Below are 18,983 nucleotides of genomic sequence, written 5' to 3' on the forward strand. Positions count from 1 at the left end.
AGTAAAGATTATGATAATTACGATACATTATTCACTTGTACGTAGGGAAAGGAACATAATGGAATGAATTATTCATTCACACAATAAGTATTAGATTTTAATTTAATTTTATTAATAATTAAAATAAAATAGGTAAATTAAACACAAATTTTTTCTGTGGTGAAATCATAGTCCGCAAGTCTTTAAGACGTGTTTGAACCATATGAAGCTTCCTCAACGGAATCTAAAACTTTCTCCATAAATTCATCATTCCTATGGAACTGACTGACAAATCTTCAAATTTTTCCACTATTTCAAGAGTTTGGTGAGCTTTTTGTGGATCAATGTCACTGGCCTTCTTACATGATTTATTAAAATAGTGACCTCGTTACTGCGGATTGAACTAAAAAGCAAAGGCGGATATTTGATTGGAAGCGTTGTGGATTCTCCACCACAATCCCACGACGACGTCCACCACTTCCCTTTCATTACCCCAAAATCTAAATCCAAAAAGATCTCAATTTCTCATCCCAAATATCTTCCAACTGGGCCCACCCTCTTAATATCCTCCCACTTCCGGCCCCACTCATAAACTATCTCCCCATCTCTTTCTCTCTTTCTTTTGCATCTCTTTTTTTAATTACGCCCCCAACAACCATCCATCGCCACAAAACACACACACACAACCCCAATACCACTTTGCCTCTCCTCCAGCTCACCCGCTGACGTGTCTCTTTTATTATATTTCGGATATTTTTCCTCAACCACTGCTCTCCCCTTTTCTCCATCTCTCTCCGCCGTTGGATCCTCTCCCCATTTGCACCCGATATTTTTTCAGATATTTTCTCTTCCCTTTCTTTTGTTTGCTCAGGAAGCAAAACAAGGGATGAGACTTTCACACACACCCTTTTCTTCTCCTTCTTCTTCTTCGCTTTCTTCTTCTTGTGAATTGGATGATGGGCGAGGCCGTGATGCTCAGCTCTGAGGATATGGCGGACGCAGAGAGTATGGGCACTCATAAACCCCTCAGAGATGCCACCTCCAGTGGAGGGTTTAAGTGGGACCGATTTCTGCCCAAGATCATGCTTAGGGTCTTGCTCGTCGAAGCCGACGATTCCACCCGACAGATTATCACCGCCCTTCTCCGCAAGTGCTGCTACCGAGGTCTGATTCTCCTTCTCCTTCTTCTCCTTCTTCCCCCTCCGATTACCTTTTTCACCTCAACCTATTTTGGGGGTTTTTCTTGTTTATTCAGTGGCTGCTGTTCCTGATGGCTTAAAAGCTTGGGAGATTCTCAAAGAAAGGCCTCGTAGTGTAGATCTTATATTGGCGGAAATTGAATTGCCATCCATCTCTGGCTTTTCTCTGCTCACTTTGATCATGGAGCACGAGATTTGCAAGAACATTCCTGTTATAAGTATGTTCCTCCAAACACTGTTGCATAGGAATGTTCAGATCTAACCCATTTTACTTCCTGCAGTGATGTCATCTGAAGATTCTATCAGCACTGTTTATACATCCATGATGAAAGGTGCAGCAGATTATCTTGTGAAGCCCTTAAGGAGAAATGAGCTGAGGAATCTGTGGCAACATGTTTGGAGAAGACAGGCGGTATGCTCTACTACTCATACTCATTCTCTCACCATAAATATGAACATAATTCCTTTTACAAACACAAATTTCTAAACTGCATATCATCAACGTTTGTTTATTTCAGTCATCCATTCAAGAAAAGGTTGAAGTCACTTCAGAAAATGAGACTGCAAGCAATCATTCAACTGGGTATAACAAAAACATTGAGAAAGGGAGTGATACTCAGGTTCGAATGCATAATTCAAATCTTTTAATTTGCCTAAATGTGCTTGTGAATCTAACCATGACTATCACTTGAAAGCCCACTGTTAGTAGATATTGTTCTTTTTCAGCTTTCTCTCTCAAGCTCCTCCAAGGTTTTTAAAACGAATAGAAGTTTACAAACATTTATAAAGAATGTTGTCCTCTTTTGGCTTCCCCTAAAAGTTTTTAAAACGTGTCTGGTAGGGAGAAGTTTTCACGCCCTTATAAAGAATGTTGTCCTCTTTTGGTTTTTTCTTTCGGGCTTCCCCTCAAAATTTTTAAAACTTGTCTGTTAGGGAGAAGTTTCCACACTTATAAAGAATGTTTCGTTCTTCTCTCCAACTGTTGTGGGATAAGTGTCTTATTCCAGCCAAAGACTAATGTTTTAGTGTTCCTTGCAGAGCTCTTGTACGAAGGTAGACTTTGAGGCTGGAAGTAAGATGCAGGAAAATTCAGAGTGTAGGCAGGGAAAAGCATCTCCCAAGAATTTCAAGCTACAGAAAGATGAACATCACATAAATTTGAGTCAAAGATTGGTTATGCACGAAGATGAAGCTGGAGGTAGCACTTATTAATTTGTTCAACTGCTCTGGTTGTTTCATATGGACGTTCTTTTTGTTTCAACAACATCTAACTTTTATAAATGTTTGTACTGTGCTAGGAGGATTGGCACCAATTACACTAAGCATGGGTATCGAGCCAATCAATGATGGGAGAAGTCCTAATATTGGTAGTGAAGCAGGTGAAAACAAGGATTTGCTTGGCAACCCATCCAGAGATGCCACTGCCTTGAATCATGATAACTACCAACAAAGTTCTCCTTCCAACAATTTCGGCTCTGCTCTTCATTTGGATCTTTCCCTGAGAAGATGTCAACCTAATGATTTTGAGGAACGTGTTGCAGAAGGACGGGCTACCCTCAAACATTCTAGTGCTTCAGCTTTTACGAGGTGTGTTTTCGTTTAAGTTCTGATCCTTGGCCTCTGATTTGTGTGCCCGCGCATGAATTTTGATTAAGACATTAGTCTTTGGCTAGAATAAGATTGAAAATGTGAGATTCCACATCGGTTGGGAAGGAGAACGAAACATTTTTTATAAGGGTGTGAGAATCTCACCCTAGCAGATGCATTTTAAAAATCTTGACGGAAAGCCCGAAAGACAAATCCTAAAAGGGACAATATCTTCTAGCGATGGACTTGGACGGTTACTTTTGATGGTGATGAGCTGAATGGTTTAGTTAATTTAGTTATGGGAGAAGAGGATGTTATGAAATTGTAACGGCCTAAGCCTACCGCCAGTAGATATTGTCCTCTTTGGGCTTTCCCCTTAGGGCTTTACCCTCGAGGCATTAAAACGCGTTTGCTAGGAATATGTTTCCACACCCTTTATAAAGGGTATTTCGTTCTCTTCCCCAACCAATGTGGGATATCTACAGAAATCATCATTGGGTGTTTCATTATCAGTACTTAAATGTTTGTTTTCTTTCTATTTGCTGATCTTTGTGTGGTGATTATGCAGATACACTTTCAGGCCATTGCAAACATTAGAAGCAAAATCAAGCAGTATCTATGACGAACAAAAGGAATCTGGAAGCAATCCCGAGCATATTGGAAGTATTGCTGCTACTTCTACCTCTGATACAATTAATCCTACGCCAAGATCAAGTACTTCACACACCGTAATCCCTCTTCAAGTTTCAGTCAAAAACTCGGGCTATAGCTCTTTACCTTCCCCCAAGCTCTGCACACAAGGGGGTACCCCATCGTTTCCATGCCCAACTTTAGTCACTCATCCAGAACCCATCTTTGGAAAACAAACGGTTTATACCTTAAACCTTGAGAATCATAATTTGGAGCAATTTCTGAACCAGTATCACAACGTAAGCAGTACAACAAGCAGAAAGATAGAAAACTCAGGGCAGTCTACAGAAAATCAAGGCCATATATCGCCTACCACCGATCACAGTGCAAACGGTAGCCTATATGGTGGTAATACTACTCATGTTAGAAGCATGGGATATCCTAGCAGCTGTGGAAACAACAGCAATGTCGATTGCATCGGCATTGCAACGGTTACATCCGAGAGCAGAAATGAAGAAGCTTTGTTTTCTCAAGGAGGAGGAGATTCTCACCGATTCGGTCAAAGAGAAGCAGCTCTATCGAAGTTCCGACTCAAACGAAAAAATAGATGTTACGAGAAAAAGGTAGTTTTACACGTCTAATCTCGCTGCTTTATTTGGTTATACAACAGTGCTGTTTTCTTATGGAGGCATTTCATCTCAGGTGCGTTATGAGAGCAGGAAAAAGCTGGCTGAGCAGCGTCCTAGAGTGAAGGGACAATTTGTTCGTAGAGTATACACTGATGCCGAACCCAACACCAATACATACAACGCTTAGCAGTTGGTAGCAGCGCCTGTAAAGTCCTTGAATAAGCGTTAAACCCCTTATTGCTGCCTTCCCCCCCCACTTAATACTCATAGAAACTGGATTTGGAAACTACAGGAAGCATAAGAGCGTGTAGTTTTTAGAAATTTCATGAGGGATATTCTTTTTATTTAACATGTAGATACACATCTTCATTCCCACATATGTATATTAATTTTGTTTCTCTTTTTGGTCTGTTTGGATACACTTTGTTCTTGGAATTGAACTGAGTTTATGATGGTTGTATGAATAATGAGTTGATTATACAAGAACATTCACAAGCGCTACAAGAAGCTGTTCCTTGCAGTATTATATTACTCATCTTTTTGCTACACTCATTAATTAGGAATCAAAGGGGGGATGGAAATGATGATATAACATGTAAGAACTCAAAAATCCAGAGAATCAAGACTAACCCATTTCCAGAAATGCTTCTTCACGGACACAGCCTCGTCCGCAATGCTCGTCTCCTCAGAATTCACGTATTCCTCCTCCTCCACAGTGCAGAAGTCTTCCTTGGGTAAACCTTCCACCAATACATCCATGGAATGCAAAACGTAACAAGCCGGCAAACCAGGGTATGAAGCCGAGTTTCTCTCCTCGATCTTCATTTTATATGAATCTGGAACAATCTTGACAATTTCAGAACAATCGGAATCGCCAAGAATCGAACCGAGTTCTTCTTTGACAGCCCGGTAGACGGCAGATTCAGGAGTCTCATTGGGCTTCATTTTCTCCGACAAGGGTCGATTTCGATTCCGTAGGGTACCATCGGAGAGTTGCTGGTGGGATTCGAGGAGAATTCGGCGGTGGTTATCAATAATTCGAAGAGAAAGGACCTGAACGGTGCGGATAGGAGGGTTGGAGTCGGCAAGGGAAGTTTCCCCTTCGGAGAGTTCAAGCCAGAGGTTGTGGACGTTCTTGGTGCCAGGCTTAACGCCCCAAGAAGCAAAGGAATCGGAGGGCAAGCGAGGTTTAAGCCAATCGGAGAGGGATTGAGGGGAGGTGAAGGGGTGGAGGCGATGAGCGTCGTGGGGTGTTCTGCCGGAGTTGGGATGTGAGAAGGACATGGACGGCGTCTTCAGAAACCGGCGAGGGTTTGATTGAATACAGAGAAGAGGAAACTTAAAGGATCTGGAGGAGGAAGAAGAGAGGAAAACGAAAAGTGAGAGAGCGGCGAGGAAAAAGTCAGGAAGAGGCGGAGATCTGGTGAGGTGAGGAAGATCGGAGATGGGCTGTGGGGGCGGAACTGGCGGTGGGGCTGATGGCATATCTCAACGACGATCATACCTACTTTGAAGGCGGCGATGAGCTTTGAAATCGATACGCAGCTCCATTCGACAATACCCAGAAGAAACAGAAGACGACGGCGATGACGAACTTGTACAGGATGAGTGGGGAGCGGATGCAGACCTCTTTATATGGAATACCGACCACATATTTTGTGTTATACTCTTTTTGCCACGACCCCTTTGGCAAATTTTGTGCCTCTCTTCCTTTTCTTTCCTAATCTCAGGGTTGTTTTTGCACATCTAATCTAAACATTATATGTTCGTCTAGGTTAGCTCGATCGTCCCGACTTACCTATATAACTAAAATTAAGGATTAACATATTTGTCATCACACAAAACAACAAATCATCCTTCATTCTAATCTTGTAGGTAGGTTGGTCGAGACGATCGAGCTAAGCTACAAAACATATAACTCACACTGATGCAGTGCTTTGACCAACACACTTTGTTTCGTGTTTATCCAGTAACATAGATTAGATTTAATCATCCATAAATCAAATGAGAAACATACCTTGTGTTGGAAACTTTCTGGATTTACATGTTTTTGTTTAAACTATTGGGTATGCATGCACTTGTATGATTTTGTTATGATTTTGTGATGTGTTATTCATAATGAACATGATTTATAAAATTAGTTAGGGCATGTTTTATTCATGACTTTGTTATTGGTATATGATGATAATTATTTAGTGATAATTACTGTTGGTTATTTTGTAATTACGGTCATGATAACTGTAGGGTAATGATACCTATCTGTCGGTGGTTACATGTTCGTTATTTTATAATTACCACCATAGTTACCTTTTATGTGAAAAAGTTACATATAGTGTATATGTCTAGCTATCCAATTAAAGTTATTTGATTTTGATTGTTGTAACTATAAATGTTTGCATATCTAACTAATCATCTTACTCTTGCCTATATCCTGATCGTGTATATTCAAGAATTTGTGAGGCGCAACCTCGTATTGGTTCCAACATTGAATAGCTTGTTATAGAACATTATGGAATAAGTTAATCGATACCAAACTCTTATGTATATCCTAGAATTTGTGAGGCGCAACCTCATATTGGTTCCAACCTTGAATAGTTTAGATCGGAAATTGAAAAGTTTCTTTTAAAAGACTATTTTTTTTAAAATAACAATAAACAAAAAAAATTACAAGAACCCAATTTTCGTGAATTCTCCACGGAGAATCTTTACCTCGATCACTACAAAATTAAATGGAGAATTTTGCGAAAATGAAAAATGAAATAGGTGCCAGAGATGGGGACAGAGGAAGGCTCCCATCATTTTTGTTGAGGTCATTCGTCTATATTGGGTTGTCAACCATTCACATGGCTTGTTGATTGAGATTAAATTTTTCATATGTCATCCCGAACAAATTTGCTGTCATAATTGTTATAGCATCGTGGTTTAGCAATTGGTGTAGACATGTCATCGCCAACAAGGTTGCTTCTAGGTTTTGTATAACATCATGTTCATCATAAATGTTCTACTTTGCTACAATTAGGCTAGATTTATACAAATTGATCACCTTTTCATGTCTAACCACAATCGACTATTGGACTATTTCAGGCTTACTAAACAGAATAAAGGGAACAATTAATAAGAAAATGGGAAGTATGTAAGCAAAATTATTGATAAAAAAGTTCGATATAGCTCTTCTTTTGGAGAGTTATTAGTTAGACTAAGGTCTGAGAACTCGTTAATATGTTTTATAGTCAAGGTTAGAAGGTTGTACCTTAGAATATGTTATGGGCACAATTCAAAGCCTACAAATGAGTATTATATATTCATTATAGTTTTCACACGTTTTTAAATTAAGTAATGAAAATATGTTGGTTGGGGACGATGGTAGTCTTATTATTATTATTATTATTTTGTGTGTAAATGATTAAGTCCCTAATTTTTAGAAGCTAAATTCTTTTATTGTGTTCTTACTCCCTCAAGTCTACGTCACAATTTGTGCTTCAAATAGCTTAAAAATTGGATTGTGACACTTGATTTGGTTTGGACGTTTTGGACGTTCTATACTTCGATTGCATACGATTCATTCATTGAAGATCTACATAGTTCTTTGGAGTTGTGATCGGCTATACAAAATGGAGAAGTTGTAGGTCTCACCACAGCTTTTCTAGATTTCGACAATGTTCTTCCACTTCACTCGAGCAATTCAACCTCCCTCCTCGCTCCCTTCTATAAACTTGTAGTGTTACTATCTAAAAACACATATGATCAGAACCGAGCCTTATTATGCAAGCTCCAACCATGTTGGTTTTTTGCAAAACTAGAGGTCCTTCTAATATTATTGCAAACTTTCACAAGCCAACTTAACGAATTGATTCCAACCAAGAGTGGGTTAGAAGGATGAATAATTTTTAAATCGAACCCGGTATCTATGATGATCACTCTTAGATCCCAAGACGACTCACTCTAGAATTAGCTTGATCATGACTAATCCAATAAATCGATTTTAACCTCAAACCTAAAAGCAAAGTTTGAAAGAAACATAATACCCAAAGAGTTTCAAACACAAGGTTTTTGTATTCAACAATGATTTCAAAATTGAATATTACATGCATTTAAATAAACCAAAAAGATAATTCAAACATAATATAGTTCAACTACCAACCGAAAACTATCAATAAAAGCTATTAAATACAAATTGAACAAAATAAGAGCTAACATAAATAATCTTAAATGTAATTCAACAACCAAAGACAAGAAGTGTTCAAATCACTTCCCAATGTCAAGTGATATTTTATTGCCACTCAATTACTCTTTGAATTTGATACTTGAATTTTTTTTACATTGCTTCTTGTAATTGCTCCTTCGGATACATACAATTGATGAGTGGTTGGATTCATAGCCGTTGTTCTTATTGAAAGTAAACATCGATTGGACTTTGGGGCGACGATGGTTAATAGTTATGTAGTCGATCATGAAGATGCAGGAATCAAATTCAACCTCTCACATGGTTAATAAATTAATTAAAGTTTTGGTGCATATGGCCAATTTTCCTTCCAATTTTAGCTTAATTTTACTTTAATTGATGAAAAAAATATATTTAATTTAAAGTGTTTAAATTTATTATAGGTTCTTCCTATGTTTTGTAAATAGGACTTTAGGACGGACTTCTTTAGTTGAAATTCTTTTATTCTTCTAAGAAGTTCTTATAAACCAATATATGATGTTAAAATCGTAGCAATAAGAATATCATGGAAGAACTTCTCCACTCTTAGAACACACCAAAATAGATAGAAAAGCTTCTACGCTCTTAGAACACACCAAATTCTTTTATTGTTCTTTGTATTATCAAAGCCATTTTTGTCACTTTATGTTGCCGAATTGGTCACTATTCAATGTCCTACTTTGAATTTATGTGGACATTTATTTTTAATATTTTGCACACTTGGTGCAATGTCAATGACGTTTTTAGGTTAGTTTTTAATTATTACTTGTTTAATTAAAAAAAAAAAAGGGTATTCTTACGAAGTTGGACTATTTTTATGAAAATACCCATGCTTTGTTTTTTGTTTTAAAACATAATTTACGGTATATTTATATTATATCAAAATATAAATTTCATACCCAACTTATTAAAACACAAGATAATAGTTAAAATACAAAATAAGGAACGAACATAAAACATTTCAAATAAGAGGGTGTGAAGGACAACGAGTGAGGGTTGTCTATAGCTACACTTCAAAGACTGCTCCTCAACCCCAACCAGTTCCTTATATATTTGGAAAACATAGAGTGAGTACAAAGACTCACAAAGTAGTATACTTATAGGCTCTTAATCGTGTCCTTGATATAATAGTGTTCTGCACATTTTCTTGGTACATTGTTATAATCTCCACTTGTATAGGGATCATCTATAAAGTGGGTCCTTTTGAATGCATTCAGAAAAGGCTGACATTGGGTGACATTTTTTGTTTTTGTTTACATCTTATAGGTAAGAATTTATTCATCTTCCATAAAGAAGCCGAATTTTGAATTAGAGACGTTCAAAATGATGAATCAATGTCGACTATAACTCCTAGTCTTCCAAGATAACGATGCGGGTTCAATTCCCGCTATCCGCTTATGGTTCTTGTTGCAAGAACTTAGGCTCTTTGAGTCTGTTCATAACTTGTGAGTTCTTAGGTCCCTTAAGGACCTTGGTCCTTAGATTCTGAGGTTTCAACCTTGGTTCTAATATGAGAGCCTTAGTATTATGGTTCTAGGTTCTTGTCTTCAGAACTTGAATATTGATCCTTGTTCTAGCCCTTGATTGTTGTCTTGTTCTTGGTTGCTTTTTAGGTTCTTATTTTGTTCTTGGTTCGTTCTCCAAGACACTCTCCATAGGATTTACGGTACTAGTCATGAACCTGACAACTTGTGTCTAAGGTTTCATACGTTCCAAGCGACATAGTCTTAACTTATGTCCAAGGTTTCATGAGTTCCAAGCTATGTAGTCTGAACCTGCATCTAGGGCTTGTCCTATGATGCGGTCTGAAAACCTATATCTAAGACTTCTTACGTTCCAAGCGATGTAGTCTAATTATGCATCCAAGACTTGCTCTATGATACAGCTTGAATACCTATGCTCAAGGTTTCATGCGTTCCAAGTGACATAGTTCGCATACCTACACTCAAGGCTTCATACGTTCCAAGTAGCGTAGTCTGAGTCATGAATATGTTGTACCATGGGAGGTCTTAGGAGGTTCTTGATTCGTGGCTAAGGTATTTTACCCTCTTGTTGTATCTGTTCCAATGTGGCCCTAGATTACTTACTCCCCATGAAAGACTAAAAAGATCACGAGGTCGGTGCAAAACATAAACATGGTATCCTGCACATCATGAATTGGGTACCCATAACATGGTGCAGGGCATCACATCTATGTGAGGGAAACATGAGGCCAAACAATGACATCCTGCTAAGAAAAATATGGTGCAGGACATCCCACCTAGAAGAGGAAAACAATGACATCCTGCTAAGAAAAATATTGTGTGGTACCCTCCTTGGGTTCTCAATCATAAACATTTTATGTATTTCTTATTGTTCTTGAGGCATAATTGCATATGCATTCTTTAGCTTATGAACCCATCATAGTAACAAGCATGAGTTATTCTAGAAAGTCATAGAGTCATAATGAATTCTTTAGAGTTCTAGAAGAGTCTCGAGTCTTGGATAAGAATTACTTGAGGTGTTTCCTTTAGGCGTTTCTTAAGCCCGGATTTGGTTTAGGTTCCAAACTTGCTCTAATCAACTTGAAAGCTTGAACATACCTTCATGTCTTTAGGAATAGGCCTTATAAGAAGTAGCAAGTTGGAGCATGTCTAAACCTTGATTATAATTCTAGGGGCATTTTGGTCATTTTTACCTCGGATTCTTGGTTTAGCTACTTAACCTTATCCAATGAATTTCAAACTTCGCAGCATCATTAATCATCATAAATAAGATCTAATATAAAGTTTCATAGCATTTGGAGACCATCTAGATCATAAATCGAAGGTAAATTACCTTAGAAGCATTATGGTCATTTTACATCGTTACTTGGTTTAGTTATTTAACCTTATCCATTGACCACCAAATTTCATATATAATTTTAATATGTCAAAATATACTCCGCATTAAAAATTCATAGGCAGTAGAGTTCATTTAGTAGATTATTTTAACGTTACTTAAATCTTGAGCAATTTGATCGGTTCAAGGTCTTAACTCTCGGTTCTTTGTATTTTTCTTTCATATATCCTTAATTCATACTTGGTTCAAGGTTCATATTGAAATTCAAACAATTTCTACAAGTGTTTCTTAAGAAAAGTCTAAGATGACATTACTTACCTCGTTGTCGACATTCAAGACCTCCATTCTCGAGCTTCCGCTGTCCGAATTACCTCAATTTTCTTTCAAAGATTCCTTATTGTGTCTAGTTTCTGGAACCATAAATTTATAAGAGCCGGTCTAGAAGAGGGTTAAAATTGAGAAAATCGAGGGAAGGTCACAGTTTGGTTTGACATGGTCAGTTCAGTTGAACCAACCACGTCATCGTCTTCTTCCTCTAGACAGGAAGAAGACGCGAATGTTTATATGCGCCATCGTATGAAACTTCACTTCTTCAGCTCTATACATAGTGTTTCTCCCCTCGATTGCTTCATGAAACTTAAAGTAATATTATAAGGAAGAGCTAGGGATTAATTTCATACCTTCTCGTGGAATGTAGCCTAAGATATTTGCCTCCAAAATTCATAAAAAATATAATTTCTCATCGGAGTTCAAAGTAGAGGATTCCTTATTGGGAAGCTGTTTTTAGATATTTTCAGGGCCAGATTTCTTCATGGAACATCTTCCTTATTCTTCCCTCAAGCTAAAGGAATTGATTTGGAGGAACATCTTTGAGTGTGGGACCTTAATTTTAAAAAATCGTCCTCAGTCTGCAACTGTCCCAAAAATGCAAAACTTCCTTTTCTTGGGCTACTCATTCTACAATGTTTTTACTCTTGATTTCTTCGTCAAAGTTACTCAACTTGATCCTTTGAAGGTAAAGGAATGCTTAATTTAAAGAGAAATAGATCGTAGGAGGGAATTCAATACTTACCCCCAAATTATACCCAAACTGATTTTCTTCAATTGGGCACGTTCTTTAGGTTATTTCTCTCCGCGGTCTTCTATGGAAATACTCCTTGGAGGTGCATAAACTTATTGGAATTAGTTTCACTCGACGAATTGGCTTGTATGCTCGGATTGAATTTTCAAGCTTTTCTTGAAGTTCTTTGATGGAGGCCTCTATTGGGGAATAAGTTCTAGGCTCTTTCAATGCTCGATTCCTTTATAGAACTTGTGGGTAATCTTGTTTAGAAGCAAGTATGAAGGAAAATGGTGGACAATTGCTCTCGAATTTGGAAGAAATTCGAGAGTAGGAGATCCAAAATCTAAACGGCTATTACTGCGATCGGGAGTTCAACTCAACTTGATTCTTGTTCCATACTATTACCAACTTCTGACTTCATAATAGGGGAACCTTAAACCGATGTTGAAACCACTAGAATCGTAGTGATTTCAAGATTGAGTTTTCTGGATTATCCATTAGAAATATCATCTCTAATCAGCGAACTACCGACTTCCAATTTGAATACTAGTCGTTAGATGTAGTGAGTTGTGTTCTCTAAAACATAATTAAATTTGGTGAAGATCCAACGGTTGGATTTAATGATTCGATGGATTTTTTGATGATTGACCACGGTTGCAGATTTGATTTTCTGACACGTGTCATTTTCGTAATTATCTTGAAGTTCAAGAATATTTTAATAATTTTCCATTTTCAAATATTTTATTATTTAAAAAAAAAAAATCCAGAATCTTTCTAAAATTTGTCATCGAATTCATTTTTCATTTCTTAATAATCTTGAAATTCATTCATTTTAGATAAGAAATTAAAAATTGGAAAAGTTCCTTAAAAATATCTTTACGTTCCTTTAGTTAACTTTTTCGTTCTCCAATTCTTTTAGATCTTAAATTTACTTAAATCCTTTAATTCCTTTAGATCCTTTAATTGGACCGAGAGGATTTATTCTTATTGGAATTAATTATCTTCACTTAGGGGAGGATCAGACTTAAAAGCATAAATGTTATAACAAGCTTGAATCGGTCCAAAATTTTAAAAAGTCAAATCATTATAATTATACTTTTAATTCAAAATATTAAAATGTGGAAACTATTTCATTAATAAGGTAACTTGTTATATTTACAGATAATCTCTCTTAATTTTTTACAAAATTAAAATAACATAAAATTAAAGATAGGAACAAAAGGAAAAAAAGGTGGAATGCATGCATTCAAAAAGTTAAAAAAAGCAAATTTGTTTTTTTATATTTTCATTTTAAAAAAATCTAAATGCAATGCTAAGAGACACATTCCTAATAAGGGAAGAAAAAAGAAAAATCAAAATAATTTTACTTAACATTTAAAAAATTAAAACTACAATAATCATCTAATTTCACAAATCAAATTGCATTGGAATTTGAAGCCAATTTAATTTGGAGAACCAAAAATTTAGAGAATGAAAGCACAATCATCAAATTGAAGGAAATTGTGTGTACCAACCAAATGCACTTGTTGGTTTAAGATTAAATTAACACTATTTTTAGTATATTTAATTTTATTTATTTATTTTTAGCTAAATTAATAAAAATATTTTTAAATTTTGAATTTCGTCACCAAATACTCCTAAACTCTTAAAAGTTTCAATAATATCCTTCCAAAAAATTTTGAACTTTTAATAATATTTATGTTTCATTAATACCTCTCCATTTTTTTAAAACAATTCAAAAATACTTTTAAGATTAGTACTATATTTAAAAATACTCATCAAATTTTAAATGTAGCATTAATACTGGTTAATTTTATAAACAAAAAAAAAAAAAAAACATTCTTAGTATCAATATATGGACTACAATCGTCTATCGATATCTAAAAACGTTTAAATGTTACCTTTATAAGTATTTTTTAAATGTTATACTGTTGATAGATATATTTTTAAGTTTTTTTAAAAAATTAAAGTTATTTTTTAAGTTTTTAAAAGAGTTTAATTTTTTTTTTTAAGTTTTTAGAAATGTGTATTTTTGAAATATATATATATTTTTTTAGAGTTAAAGGATATATATATATATTTTTTTTAAAGGTATTAGTTTAAAATTATTTTGTATTAATTTAGCATTTTTTTATATTAGGGTTTGGTTGGGATGGTAGGATTAAACAAGTAAACGAAATATATAATTGTTATCTATCCATTCTCTCTTCATCCGGCTTCAACCCTCAACTTTTCTGCAAAATTAACTGTCGCCGGCCGGAATTGGGGAGGAGCCAAGAACATCAAACGCTTCAGTCGTCTTTCTATTGTAGATGGAGCAGGGAAAACAGGGCGTGGCGGTTAAATTCACTCCTCCACAGAACCCAGTGGAGCAGATTCAAGCTCGTTTCAAGGAGTTGGAAAATGGGTTCAAAGCCTGGTTAGCCAAGCAGTCTCTCCCAGTTGAGGCCGCCGTTGTCACCGCCACCAGCGCTGTGCAGGGCGCTGCTATTGGTGGTTTTATGGGCACTCTCACCAACGACGTTTCTTCGTCTCTGCCCACTCCTCAGGTCGGCCTCAACCCTCAAGCCATGGCTTCTTTCAAGCAGGCCCAGGTCCTACTCTGACCCTTCCTATTTTTGGTTTTCTTACAATATTAAGGAGAGAAATTGAAAATCACCTTATTTCCACATTTCAGTTCTTCAATGAACAAACCTGATGCTATGGAATCTTGGGTACCTAATTTTTATGGTTTTCTTTCTAAATTGTAGGCTCTTGCTGGAGGTCCCTTGGTACAGGCTCGCAACTTTGCCGTGATGACCGGTGTCAATGCCGGCATATCTTCTGTTATGAAGAGATTGAGAGGCAAGGAGGATGTCCAGTCAAGGTACGGTTCCTTTTCCTGCTTGATAATTAGACCTATCATCAAGCTTCGCATTCCCTGGCTTTGTTCATTTCATTTTATTTGTTTAATGAAAAACTAGTTTTGTAGAAGAAATGAAATTATGAAAGAGGGATAAAAAACTCTTCCAATTGGCACAAAGAATACTGAGGTTGTAGCTAAAAAATGGCCATAAAACTTGCATCAAGGCCACAAAGATGAGAAAATCTGAAAGATTCCATTGTTTGTTCAAGGATTAAGTGCCAAATAAGTCTCTTACAAGCTGTAACCAAAGGATGTTCCTTTTGTTTTTAGAACTCAAAGATACATTTATACAATCTATTGAACAGGTCCTGTTCAAGTAAGGTCATCCAAAGGAGATCAAATCTTTTAGTTTGAGAACAGAGCTCCAATATCAAAGACATTTGAGCTGTTTTTTTTAAAATTGGGAAAAAAAAAAAAAACATGCTGACAATATTGTGTTAACTATGCTTCTCACATGTTATAGATTTAATGAGGCGTGCTATGTAGATGCCTTGTATATTTCTTAGGCCTTTGTTTCACTTAGTTTTTATTGTTTGTGTTACTTTTTCAATTTCAACCTTTGTAATGGCTCAAGCCCATCGCTAGCCGATATTGTCTTCTTTGTGCTTTCCCTTTCGGGTTTCCTCTCATTTCACTTAGTTTTTATTGTTTGTGTTACTTTTTCAATTTCAACCTTTGTAATGGCTCAAGCCCATCGCTAGCCGATATTGTCTTCTTTGTGCTTTCCCTTTTGGGTTTCCTCTCAAGGTTTTTAAAACGTGTCTGTTAGGGAGAGGTTTCCACACTCTTATAAAGAATGTTTCGTTCTCCTCCCCAACAGATGTGAGATCTCACGATCCACCGCCCTTCGGGGTCCAGCATCCTCGCTGGCGCTCGTTCCCTTCTCCAATCAATGTGGGACCCTCTCAACCCACCCCTTTCGCGGCTCAACGTCCTTGCTAGCACACCGCCTCGTGTCCACCCCCCTTCGGAGCTCAGCCTCTTCACTGGCACATCGTCTGGTGTTTGGCTCTAATACCATTTATAACGGCCCAAGCCCACCGCTACCAAATATTGTTCTCTTTGGGCTTTCTCTTTCGGGCTCCCTCTCAAGATTTTTAAAGCGTGTCTGCTGGGAAGAGGTTTCCACACCCTTATAAAGAATGTTTCGTTCTCCTCCCCAACCAATGTGGGATCTCACAGTCCAATCCCACTGCTATCTGATATTGTCCTCTTTGGGCTTTCCCTTTCAGTCTCTCTCAAGATTTTTAAAACGCGTCTACTACGGAAACTTTTCTAGAATGTTTCATTCTCCTTCCCAATCAATGTGTGATCTCCCCATTAATCGTTTAAAATTTTATATTTTATCATTTATGTATTGAATTTGGTTCAAGTTCTTGTTATCACTAAAACTTAAGATAAGGGTACATATGAATTTAGAAAAGGGACTTTCTTGTGGGACTTCAGTATTTAGTATAATAGTCCTGAATGATATGCCCTCTTCTCCTCGAGGATCTTATCGAGGATCTTATCAATGAATAACCTTCAGTAACTTAAGACAAAAGAACACCAACGAGAAGCTCGATCTTGATGAATTTGAAATGATATTTCCTATCGAGGATCTTATCTTTCAAAGATTCCTTGGTTTCTTTCAAACCATAAATTGCCTTGGATTCATTAATCCAAAGAATCTTTGGTTTTTGATGTAAGAAACAGGCCACTTAGGAGATGTTCAATATTTGAGCATTAGTCTCTTTCTATTTCTTCACTAAAAACTTTTGTTTCTTGTTTAAAAAATTTTACACAGGAGACTAAAGTCTCGATTTGAGCATAAAGTCTCGATTTTATGAAATTATCGAGAAAATATCTATAAAATATTGATATTGATTGATAATTATGGAAAATTATAAAACAAAAATTGAAAAATAAGCATTTTATACTTTTCAAATATGTTAAAAATACTTATTATTAACATGGGAGGGGAGGGAAAAAGAGGAAGATGGGATTCTTTGATAAATGTGCAGACTTCCATCGTGAACACTAGTGGTGCTTCTCGATAAATTTGTTGAATTAAATAGCGAATACCGTTGAAATTGGTGGAGTCAAGTTATTTATTCATTGGTGGAGTCAAGTTATTTATCCACTCCACCCAACCCAAGTTGATGGGCCAAACACCTCCTAAGTTCTTGATTCTGGAACCCTTGGATCAGTTATTTAAGTTGGTTTACAAAATTGTTGCCAAGGTTATGGCCAATAGGTTAAGGAAAGGTTCTTCCAATCACTATCTCAGAATCTCAAGGGACCTTTATTATTGGAGGTCAAATTTCGAGTCTAAGTCTTAGTTGCTAATGAGATCCTTGAGATATGAGGGGTAAAAAGAAAGAGATCATACTCTGAAACTGATTGTGACATGTCTTTTGACCATGTGGATAGGGATTTTTCGATAAGGCGCTTGGGAAGAAAGGTTTTGGTTTTAAGTAGCGTACTTCAATTTGAAATTGCATTAGGCCGGTTATATAAGGCGATCTCGTTTCCCCTTTCAGTCCTTTTAGGGGTGGATGTCTTTAGTAAATTGATTTTGAGGGGGTGGATAAGGGTGCGATCAATGGTCTTCGGATTGGTGGGTAACTTGAGGCGTCAGAATGAAGCTATCTTAGCGAAGTTGCTATGGAAATTCTCCTATTTTATAGGGGCGCATTAGAAATACCATAAGGGCTTTCTGATATTCGGTTGTTTTTACAGTATGGTGGCTGCTTTTGGATCTGGGGCTTTGTTTTCATTGGTGAGTGGAATGGGAGGTCCAAATCAGGCTGCCAACGCTCTTACCTCTGGTTTCTTTTTCGCCCTCGTTCAAGGTGGAATTTTCAAGGTGTGCATCAATACCAACTCTTTTATTTTCTTCTGATACTTTTGAAGCATTTCTACCACTCTTCCATCTTGAATGTCTTCGGCTGTTAGTCCCGAGTCATGCGTCTTGGCAACCAGAAAAGAAAATCAGTGATTTTACGCGATTTTTATCCCGGGACACTTGTGTTAAGAGTTAACGCTATTTTGCAGGTAGGGGAAAGGTTTTCTCAACCACCAGTGGAAGATGTGCACTATGCTAAAACAAGAAGCATGTTGAATAACCTTGGCCTACAGGGTTATGAGAAGAATTTCAAGAATGGCTTATTGTCCGATTCGACTTTGCCTCTGCTCACTGATAGGCATGTAAATTGATATAAAGTTTTTGTGCTTAAGGTGTTGTAATTAGTAGATATGATGTATTTATTGACTCGGTATATCCACAGTGCGCTTAGAGATGTGAAAATCCCGCCCGGACCAAGGCTACTCATTCTCGATCACATTCAGAGGTCTCGATTAAGCTAAGCTCTATGAACATAATAGTTGTTGCTTCCATCGCTTGTGTTCTATCTCATCTTTTTGGCCAACTGATAATTTCAGGAACCCAGAGGTGAGAGAGAGATGAAGCTGATTTTTGAAGGGAGCGTCTCCCCAGCTATTTGCAACGCAAGAATAGTAAGTTCATCCTAAATAGGAAGAATGTATGATAAGTAGGGCCTGTTGTACTTGTGAGAAGTTGATTTTGTCATTTGAATTCGCATTTTAAGTTCAATTTTGGAACTTTGGGTGGTGCAAACTTCAGATTTGCTAAGCTTTTCTAGATTTCTTCCACAGTTGGCTGAAGAATAATGAAAAGAGGTTCGGAAAACAAAGTTTGCTCAACTTTTTGGTGTCATTTTCAACAATTAGCCAGTAAATGAGTAACAACTAACAATGGAAACTCATTGATTCATCGTTCGGTCCGTGTGCTCTTTTGGGTGCCACAACACGTAAACAATTATGTTGAAGCATTGTTGTTCAAGACCTCTACACTGTATATTTCTTTCTCAATTAATCACCATGTAATAGGTCTTTTCTGTTCCGATTGTCTCTTCTTGAATATAATTCAACTGAACTAGTTGTAGCTCAAACTACTACGCGTAGGGTT

At 36.8% G+C, this 18,983-nt stretch overlaps 3 protein-coding genes across 3 annotated transcripts; 2 read left to right on the forward strand and 1 right to left on the reverse strand.

The window, feature by feature from the left end:
* The first annotated feature begins 639 nt into the window (after positions 1-639).
* Positions 640-4,484, forward strand: LOC111430318 (two-component response regulator-like APRR5). The gene is made up of 9 exons (XM_023066528.1): positions 640-1,143; positions 1,235-1,396; positions 1,460-1,590; positions 1,697-1,798; positions 2,217-2,376; positions 2,477-2,765; positions 3,334-4,018; positions 4,098-4,239; positions 4,282-4,484. The coding sequence occupies exons 1-8, from the start codon at positions 933-935 to the stop codon at positions 4,209-4,211; spliced, it is 1,854 nt and encodes a 617-aa protein (XP_022922296.1). The 5' UTR covers positions 640-932; the 3' UTR covers positions 4,212-4,239; positions 4,282-4,484.
* LOC111430319 lies at positions 4,480-5,741 on the reverse strand. The gene has a single exon (XM_023066529.1). The coding sequence runs from the start codon at positions 5,507-5,509 to the stop codon at positions 4,628-4,630; it is 882 nt and encodes a 293-aa protein (XP_022922297.1). The 5' UTR covers positions 5,510-5,741; the 3' UTR covers positions 4,480-4,627.
* An 8,549-nt stretch (positions 5,742-14,290) lies between these two features.
* LOC111430417 lies at positions 14,291-18,632 on the forward strand. The gene is made up of 6 exons (XM_023066643.1): positions 14,291-14,702; positions 14,859-14,974; positions 17,735-17,861; positions 18,050-18,198; positions 18,283-18,345; positions 18,437-18,632. Exons 1-6 carry the CDS (start codon positions 14,421-14,423, stop codon positions 18,459-18,461), a joined length of 762 nt encoding a protein of 253 aa, XP_022922411.1. The 5' UTR covers positions 14,291-14,420; the 3' UTR covers positions 18,462-18,632.
* Positions 18,633-18,983: the final 351 nt, after the last annotated feature.

The sequence above is a fragment of the Cucurbita moschata genome, unplaced genomic scaffold (assembly GCF_002738365.1).
Source record: "Cucurbita moschata cultivar Rifu unplaced genomic scaffold, Cmos_1.0 Cmo_Scf00033, whole genome shotgun sequence".
Classification (NCBI taxonomy): domain Eukaryota; kingdom Viridiplantae; phylum Streptophyta; class Magnoliopsida; order Cucurbitales; family Cucurbitaceae; genus Cucurbita; species Cucurbita moschata.